This window comes from Spinacia oleracea, chromosome 4 (assembly GCF_020520425.1).
Source record: "Spinacia oleracea cultivar Varoflay chromosome 4, BTI_SOV_V1, whole genome shotgun sequence".
In the NCBI taxonomy this organism is placed as follows: domain Eukaryota; kingdom Viridiplantae; phylum Streptophyta; class Magnoliopsida; order Caryophyllales; family Amaranthaceae; genus Spinacia; species Spinacia oleracea.
This window is the reverse complement of record NC_079490.1, coordinates 51,041,171-51,051,376: the sequence shown is the minus strand read 5'-3', so window position 1 is coordinate 51,051,376 and position 10,206 is coordinate 51,041,171. Positions and strand designations below refer to the sequence as shown.

At 40.1% G+C, this 10,206-nt stretch overlaps 1 protein-coding gene across 1 annotated transcript; it reads left to right on the top strand.

The window, feature by feature from the left end:
* The first annotated feature begins 8,021 nt into the window (after positions 1–8,021).
* Positions 8,022–9,755, top strand: LOC110801538 (uncharacterized). Its single transcript, XM_022006900.2, has one exon. It carries the CDS (start codon positions 8,022–8,024, stop codon positions 9,753–9,755), a length of 1,734 nt encoding a protein of 577 aa, XP_021862592.2.
* Positions 9,756–10,206: the final 451 nt, after the last annotated feature.

Below are 10,206 nucleotides of genomic sequence, written 5' to 3'. Positions count from 1 at the left end.
ATGCCACAAAAGCTACATAAAGTTCTACGATGTCTACCCTTTCCAGTCCTTATGTTCTTAGACGCCTTCGCTCTGGGGCCCCTGTTCAGCTCATTTAACCCATCCATGTTCTCATCGCCATAACCCAAGAAACCATTACCTCGACTCTTGTTCTTGAACTTGTTGTCAACCGCAAACCACGCACGGCCATTGACACGTGCGTCATACCCATTATTTCCAAAGCCCAAACTTGCTCTTACATCACCATTAGAATAATGACCATATAACTTGTTTGGATACATCCTATTGATATACCCTTGAGCCGTCCTCATGCTATCCATTGGCCTTGGTTGATGTAATCCTCATGCTTGAGTAATACCTATACAAATTATCCTATCTCATTCGACCCGTCTTTCAAAGCCGTCTTGAGTCACGAATAAAAAAAAGAAGACAAATGAAAAGTACAAAAAGTAATAAATAATAAAAAAGGAACTTCGCAAAGCGCTTCTAAAGTTAGTCTAAAAAGAAAAAAGAAGCATTTAGCGCACCAAAAAAGATCCGCCCAGAAATAATTTTCAGCGCCCACAGCTGGGCGCCGAAATCTTTAGCGCCCCAGCCTGGGCGCTGAATCTCTCTGCTTGCCAAATTTTTTCCAGAAGTGCTCGTCATTTTGTCCGCACATGCACGGAAAAATAACGAACACTCTTGGAGGGGTACAACACGTATTCAGGTATACGTACCAAAAAACACATGAAAAGAAAATACATGTACTTAAAAAACTAAAACAAAATTTTGGCTTACGGCAAAGCAGCAGATTAAAATAACAATGAACTTCACTTATCTCATCCTATTTCAAACATTACGGTTCCACCTCAGAACGTACTTGTTTAAAAACAGCATTCTAAGAAACCATTTTCTAGGCTAAGAACTACGCAAGACCTGATTCCAAATTAAATCGGATACGTAGGCAATCCATGATTCGGTCCAACCAATTTGCAAAAATATTAAAGCCTATAGAATAACAAGAATAAAGAATAGAGTCCCTTATTGAAATTTAATTACTTGCAATCCAAGTCAAAAGAAAAATTTAAAGTCAAAGGAAGAATCCAAGTCATCAAGATGCCAAAATTAATGAGCACACATCAAAAAATAATAAGGGCACGTACCCTTGCCAGAAGGAGCACTCACACACCTAGGCACTTAGCCAAGACTCAAAAAGATCGCTTTGCCTCAATTGAATGGGGGCTAGCGCAAGCATCCATGACCTCTAAAGTACTCGACTTGACCCTCCCTAAAGCGAACTAACTCACTTAAAGACTTTCTTTCACAACTAGACATAGTCGTTCGCTTAAAGACCTTCTTTCACCACTAGACACAATCATAATCGCCAACAAGTAATAAAGGCAGTAAGCTTGCAATAAAGAGGATTGTTCTTCGGCGTCGCCCCATCGTTCCTTCGAACTCAGGGCACTCGACCATGGTAATTCAAATTCTTGCGAATCCACTTTGAAAAAAAAAACAGACATTGTCAATAGGACTCGGCAATTAACCAAGGCTCACCCTAATCAGACATATGACACGGGCATCTAAAATCGAAATCTAAAAGCATCATTAATGGGAAGACATAATAGCAATTTGGGGCTAAAAATTGAAATGAAAGAGCTAGGGAAAGAACTAAATATACCTTGACCTTTTGTACGGACATACACCAAGTAAATCTAAGTCAATTTGAAAACGGTTTATATTCCCGCAATTCTGGAAAAGATGGCCCTAAAAGCCTAAAGCATATGCCAAACGGGCACAAGTTTATCTTGACGCCTGCACCCTGGCTTCCAGCAAATCCTTAGATAGCATTCAAAAAATCGTAACAGTATTTTGATTCACTCATGTAATCCTGTACGAACCCTTCTATAAGTCAACCTACTTAGGACACCTCGGATTGTACACAGTAGGATTCGGATTTTAAATAATTTTCAAATAATTTTCAAAGACTTCTTCGAACATAATAAAATGTCGTTGGTTTAAGCTAAGTATAAATTTATCTCGATGTTGCAAGTGAGTCAAAAGGATTTCTAAATATGATTAAGGGTAAAGAAAGGCACCTAGTTTTTGGTCAAGGCACACTTCAACATGCGACTACCTTGACCATGGCAATGTCGCACAATACGACATTGACAAGAGAAGTAGCAAAATCACTACTCGAACGTACCTCGCACTAAACGAGTCTGGTTCAAACTATTCATGATCCATGTCACCATGAATGCATAAAAACGTATGCCAAGCATTATAGCACCAAGCCAATCCCGTAGCTACAGTTGGAGGCTTGAGAAAAACACTCTAAAAATGCTAGAAATGACGATTTTATCGCAAATTCTCGACGCTAATGCTATACATACATCATAGGGGCACAATCCTAAGCTTTAATCGTGTAAAACGAACCTTAGAATGGTTACAACCCCTCCCAAATTCTAAGCATTACTTAGAGTATATAAAGTCACCCCACTAACAAGGGTAACTGAAAATCGCGAGTCATCAAAACTCCGATCAAACTACTGCACATAACGCTCGCCCTACAAGCGCCCGTTACACAGTCTACCTCGTTCCAGAGCAAAAGCGAAAGAAAAAAAATTAAGGATAGGAACTGTCAAAATATACTACGCCGATATCTTTAACGCCCCAGCCTGGGCGCTGAATCTTTCTGCTAGCCAAGTTTTGCCCAGATAAAAGAAAAAAGGGAAGAAACACCTATGAATCCTCGCATCGAACGAAGTAATAAGCCGTGCAAACCCACGCAGAAGATGCTACACTTGTTCGAACACCTGAACGAGGCATGATGATGTACTCCAATGCAAAAAATAATAATATCCCAACACCTAAAGGAATGTTCTAAGACACGCCGTTAGGCCACACAAGCCTACGTCGCACCATAAGTTCAACCGTCCCACGGTACAAGTCTAAAAGAAGAGTAAGGCATGTTGCACTAATGTAGGCACGACCAAAGAGCATGTGTAAAAGAGGCAAAGACTACTTATCGCCCAAAATGCAAGCCACACGACTTCTTCATTAAGGATTAAAGGTAGCAAAATATTACCTACCACGAAAGGGATAGCTCGCACCTACACGAGCGGAACCCCAAGGCATCTTTCTCGAAAGAACCTACAAAAATCGTACGCCAAAAGGAAGCATCCCAACATGCATACTTGGGGGCTCCAAGCTACGAAACAACCATAGCAAAATAAAAAAAAATCTCGAAGCAAATGTTGAACAATCGAAAGGGTACGATGTTTGAGCCCACTTCATGAATGGGCCTGAACCCTATCAAGCTTCTAAGCAAACAATTCAAAATCAGTCATCGCTAAAAAAAAATGATTCAAGCAAACTGATTAATGGACCGCACACAACGGCCATTCTATGAACGCTCGTTCGCACATACATATCATCATTCTAAGTATCGAACATTTACGAACGCGTTCAAAAGGAAAAATATACAACGACAAGAGCGGTCAAAGTCTTAAGCCTGAAGGTATGTTCCTCGGGCCATATAGACTCGCCCAACTATCACAATAACTGTACGCCTTAAGAGCAATAGTTCCTTAAAATAATCGCCCCAAAGCGACAAGCACCGTAGTCCACCAATCGGCTACGGCTTTTCAAGAAAATCATCACGTTCTAAAAACAAAGAAAAAACAAAAGAAAAGAGAATACATAGAACTTCCAAGTGAAATAAACGAATGAACAAAAGGCCAACTGTGTCATCAAAAGACCAGCCCAAACAACACTTTCAACGCCCCACCTGGGCGTGAATTATTTCAACGCCCAGGCCTGGGCGCCGAAAATGTACCCAGGCTCAAAAAAGGTCCTAACTTCTAGTGGGCCCTGCCATACTCATTCGACTTGAAAATTGCCGAAAGTCGCACCTCACGACTTTGTCAAAGTAGCACACCACTACAAAGATCGCTCGCACTTACGAGCACGATCCCAAACACGATCAAAGACATTACAAAATGCGTAGGAACCTCTTTGACAAAAAATGACCGTCAAGCACGAGTGCTTGGGGGCTCGAAAGAAAATATATATTTCAAAAAAAAATGTGCAAAGTTAAAACGGTATTCCCAGACTACACTGTACGAAGTCCCGTGTTTGGATAACCTCAAAAGATAAAATCGGGTTACGACCTCAAGACAAAGGTCGCCGTTGATACTTATACATAGTCCCCTAATCAAGGACCAAGGTAATGGCAAAATTGAGCCATAAAGACTAGCTCAAAACCATGAAAGAAGATGACCACAAGACAATGGTCCGTCTAAGCACGTTGTCAACCCACATTCAGGTTGCAACTAAATCCGAGCATCCCTCGAAAGAATTCGCTCCTGCAAGAATGAATGAAAAGAAATTCTCAAGAGAAATCACAAGAAAAAAAATGAAATAGGGACTTCTCCACCTCAATCAGGCAAGACCGCGGCACGCGAATCCCAAATCAAAAAGACGAATTCAAGTTCGCTCACCTCCAGCGAGCGGGGCGTCCACCCTTAGCGGACAGGGCTCGCCCACCTTCAGCGGGTGGGGTCTGCGTCACTAGCCGCGCAGGTCCTCAGTTTTCGAAAAATAAAGTCTTCAAATTCAAAATAGGCTCGCCATCTTCAGCCGGCGGGGTCTACGTCACAAGCCGCGTAGGTCCTTATTTTCAAAAAATAGCAAACAAATTTCAAAACAGATTCGTCCACTTCTATCGGACGGGGTGTCCACCCTTAGCGGACAGGCTCGCCATCTTTAGCCGGAGGGGTCTGCGCCACTAACCGCGCAGGTCCTTAGTCGCTGCAGCGATAACTTTTTCCGGTTTTCCCTTTTTCCAAAAATTAAAGGATCGGCTTTCCCTTTTTCCAAAAATTAAAGGATCGGTTTTCCCTTTTTCCAAAAATTAAAGGATCGATTTTCCCTTTTTCCAAAAATTAAAGGATCGGTTTTCCCTTTTTCCAAAAATTAAAGGATTGGTTTTCCGTTTTTCCAAAAAAGAACGATGTGCTGGATTTTCCTTCATTTTACGTCCCATAAAAACAAGGGGGTTTTTCTCGTTTAGCTAACCCTGAAAATGAGAATCTTTAAAAACATTTTTACCTCGTGGTTGGGCTTGGCCAGGCCCAATTACACTTTACAGCTTTGATTTCGAAAACATCTGTAGCTACTCCCAATGGGAAAGTGAGGGAGTTTCTACACTTCTTTAGATCCTTCCAATGACAAAGTGAGGAAGTTTCTATACTATCCGTTGACAAATCCCAATGACACGTGAGGGATATGTCGACACTCCAAGTGTTGACCCTTAAGTCAAATGTTATCACTTGGGGGTCGTGAGACCCTCGCAAAAACAGGTCACCATGGCTTGTGTGGCGCACTCCGTCTAGTACTTTGACCATCGTCTTATTCCAAGACTCAGTCAAAGTGGGGGCTAACTGTAGACACCTACTTTTGTCCCCATTCCCGAAAGGGAAGGTTCGATGATGAGAACGTAAATCTCCACTTGACAACGCATCTCCTATAAAATAACGAATCTCAATTCCCCTTTTCATTTCACCCGAAACCTGCTATTTATATAAACCTGCTATTTATGGAAACCTGCTAAAAATAGTAACTGCTGTAATGGTAGTTGTTAAAAGTGGCAAGTCATAAAAGATAGAAACCTGTCATAATTAGGTGTTGCACTCCAACATAAATCCTAAATGAGATAGACTTTGCGATAAGAATCATGTTCCTAGTATGATTCGCAAATAAGAGTTACGTATTAATTAAAATCCTAACGAGCCTAGAGTTCGTAACGGGCCCATATGCATTCCGTCATAAAGTTCATACGCACTAGAAGACTCGATTAAGTCTCAAATACTCCGGATTCTAGGAATCCGAATCTGACAAAGAACTCGGCCCAGACATCGCTTTCAACGCCCAGAGCTGGGCGCCGAAATCTTTAACGCCCAGCCCTGGGCGTCGAAATTGCATGGATCTCTATTTTCAACGCCCTGCCCTGGGCGCCGAAATCTTTGACGCCCAGAGCTGGGCGCTGAAAATACCTGGTACGTGTTTTTTCCTAATTCCTCGTGGATTAGGGTTCTGCAATTCTATCTTTCCACGAACTCTTTTCTATAAATAGGGCCTTAAGTTCGACGTGAAAAGAACACACAACACACAATTATATTCTGAGTATTGACTCTAAACCCTTAAGCCTAAGCCTCACGCTGCAAAACTGATCACGCGTTCTGTCGCAATCGATCCATAAATCGAACAGAACGTATCCTGTCCCATACCTTGAGATTCGTTAAATAAAAGGAGAAATAGCAAAGTCAAAGTGGTTAGTTTTCTGAGAACCGTGACACACCTCTCAAGGGTGCGTCGTAATGTGTCCCTTTTCCATGGTTTAATTGCTTCCCTCGCCCTTTTATGAACTGTTAAACTAACTAAAATCTGATTGTTCGATCACGCTTAATAAATATGATATTTTTGGGAAATTGGATTATCAAGCTAGGTCCCTTAAAACAATCTAAATCAGATAATCGCGTTCGATCTAGTACTATATGTTTCATATTATTAAAATCAACTTAGATTAGTTTAATAGTTAACGCATGTCCCTTTAATTATTTATGCTGAGCTAGTAAGGATATCCTGCCTCTGGAGTTATCGAAGAGCGAGTACTCCTCTCGGTAGTTACAGTCCCCCGAACCCTCAATCTCTACCCTGCGGGTGTACGTTGAGCGATCCCCACCACCAGGGATCACAAGGGAACCTACAGCCGTCGTGGTCAAACATAATTGCACTCCCTTTATGTCACGATAACCGGATTTTGTCAGTTTTTCTCATTGTCGTTAAAAACTGAATGACGACTCCTATATTACTAGTCAATTGGGTGTAACTCACAGGAAATCCAATTACACTTGATTTGACAAAAAGAAGCGTCACACCCACGAGGGACGAGGTCACGCAATAGCCTCGTGCTTTTTCGACCCCCTCACATGGCCGACCACACCGGTTCAAGGTTTCCTGTGATTCTTTAAAGTTTTTCGTAGGTTCGTGCATCGGTTCGTGCATTGCTACACCGGTTCAAGGTTTCCTACGAGTCTTTAGCGTTGTTCGTAGGTTCTTGCATCGGTTCGTGTGTTGCATCTGCTATTTGATACTAGAGGTATGTATACTATAAAGTCCGTTTTAGGATTTTTATTGGACAATTATTATTTCCCTAATTTTTTATGGACAAGGGTGGGCTGCAACTCTGCAAGTTAGGTTTGTTAAGTGTTAGAATATAATTTTCGTGGCTTTACATTTCCTCGATGTCTAATTTATATACAATGAGCATATACTGACGTTTATTGTGCTATCTTAACTTACGTCAATCATGCAAAAGTTGGATCTTTCTATTGTATTCCTGTTGATTTAATTTCAAATGTTTTGATATAATAGCTTTAAATTTGTAAGTAGGTATTTTTGTTAGCTTTGGCATTTTGTGTTGGTATTGTTTGTCTAATTACATTATCCCCACTGCATAATTTTCCTTAGCTGAATTACATTTAATACATGAAATTTTACTACCATAAATTCTGATGATTACGTGATGCCACGTTACTTAAGGTACTGTTACTCCTTTTAAAAAATGGATTTATAATGTTGTCTTCAATTCGTGTGAAGTTGAAAGTATCACCTTGTGCGCTAAAATCACATGCTTTATTTTCCTTGCAAATTCATGTGAAGTTGAAAGTATCATCTTGTACGCAAAAAGAAAATATAATATGGAAGTGAAGGAGGGTAATAACTTTTAGAAGATGAAGATAGATAACAAATATTAGTCACTAATGAAGAATGATTAAACAAAAAAGCATAAGTTATGGTATGAATTAAGAAGAGTTGTGTACGGAGGTGTTTTGATTTTGTGTGTCACTTAAATTTATCTCGTGTGATATATAAAGGTTCTAAGAATGATCACAATATTTTAATAAGTACATATAAAAATATCCTATTCTACGAACGACGTATATTACTAATTACTCTACTAATTTCGTATAGATATGGATAAAAGTTGGATCGATCTACCCAATGGTCATCGTGAATATATCGACGGTTGTATGGAATTTATTGAGTTTGCCAAGCAAGATCTAGTAGAAGGAAAAATTAGATGTCCATGTAAGAACTGTAAGGTAGAGAAATGGTTCTCCGTAAATGAAGTGGAGAGGCATATTTTGTTTAAGGGATTTTATAAGCCATATAAGGATTGGATTTTTCATGGAAAAGGGGATACGTTTCAGCGTATGTTTGAGAGTGATGGAGGGATTACTAGTGAAGGATCCCTTGATAACCAAAGTGGGTTTGTAGGTCGAGATAATATGGGAGGGCTATTAAGATCAGCATTTAGTGTTAATATGCCTCCCAATTTCCCAAATTTAGAAGCACGAGAGGATGATAAATTGATTGAGGAGCTCGTGGCCTATGACACAGATGTAGAATATGATTATTCTACAATAGAAGAAGATGTGACGTATAAGAAGTTGCTTGAAGCTTCTGAGGAGAAATTATACGAGGGGTGTATCAATTTTTCAAAGTTATCTTTTCTGTTACACTTGTTTCACTTGAAGTGTATGAATCACTGGTCCATAGAATCTTTCAATATGCTGTTGAAGTTAATTCTAGATGCATTTCCTCAAATACTTGATTTTCCCTCTTCTTATTATTACAGTAAGAAAATAATAAAAGACTTGGGCCTTGGGTATGAAAAGATTGATGCTTGTCCGAATAATTGCATGTTGTATTGGGGTGAATTTTTAGAGAAAGACAAGTGTCATGTTTGTGGTACATCGAGGTGGACGAAAACTAAGGATAGAGGTGGCGTTGTAAGTGATCTAGGTACATATACTTGTAAGAAAGGTGTGCCAGCTAAGGTAATGCGATATTTCCCTCTTATACCGAGACTAAAAAGAATCTACATGTCATCAGAAACAGTAGAAGATATGAGATGGAATGATAAAGAGCGATTGGGTGAAGATGATAAGAAGATTTTAAGGCATCCTTCAGATGGCTTAGCATGGAAGGCATTTGATGAGCGTCACAAAGATTTTGCATTAGACCCTCGTAGTGTTCGATTAGGTCTTGCGAGTGATGGTTTTAATCCTTACCGTTTAATGAACACCACTTATAGTACGTGGCCAGTGATGTTGATTCCTTATAATCTTCCACCATGGTTCTGTATGAAAACGTCTTCTTTCATTCTGTCCACGCTTATTCCTGGAAAATCAAGTCCCGGAAATGATATTGACGTGTATCTGCAGCAATTAGTGCATGAATTGAAATTGTTGGGGACAGGGGTTGAAGCATTTGATGCTTGTGCCGGAGAGAAATTTAATTTGCGTGCGGCTTTGCTTTGGACTATTAATGACTTTCCCGGCTATGCAATGCTCTCTGGTTTGAGCACAAAAGGTTACAATGCATGTCCTATATGCTTAGATTCCACGCCTTCTGATAGATTTGGGAGCAAGATTTCCTATTGTAGCTATAGAAAATGGTTACCTGCAGATCACCCATATCGATGTCAAGGTGCCAAGTTTTGTGAGAAGTTTGGAACTAATGAGTGGGGTAAAGCCCCATCTCGTCCTAGCGGCACTGATATATTGAGGCAGCAAGAAAAGTTGAAGCATGTTTACGGAAAGTCGAAGGCACCACCGAAAAAGAGGCAAAGAGAACATGATGATGACGATGATGTCCAAGATGAAAGTGACTTTGGTACCAAGCTAGAGAAGCATATTATTTGATTTGGTGTATTGGGAGCATAATTTTCTAAGGCATAATTTAAATGTGATGCACATTGAGAAAAACGTGTCTGAGAATATTTTGGGAACTCTTCTTAGTATGGATAAGAGTAGTGATAGTAAGAATGATCGAGAAGCCCTTGAAGCATGGAGAATAAAGTCTCACCTTTGGCTGAATACTAATCCTAACGGAAGTGAATGCATGCCTCCGGCTTCCTATTCTATGTCTACGGAGGAGAAGGAGAGGTTCCTAAATATTTTGCAGAAAATTAAAGTTCCTGATGGATATGGATCCAACCTTTCTAGTTGTGTGAATATGAAGCAAAGGAAGTTGATTAACCTCAAAAGTCATGACAACCATGTTCTAATGCAGGATATCCTTCCCGTTGCCTTAAGGGCCTCTAAAGCTACAAAAGTGATTGACTTGTTGGTTAGATTGTCTTCCTTTTTCAAG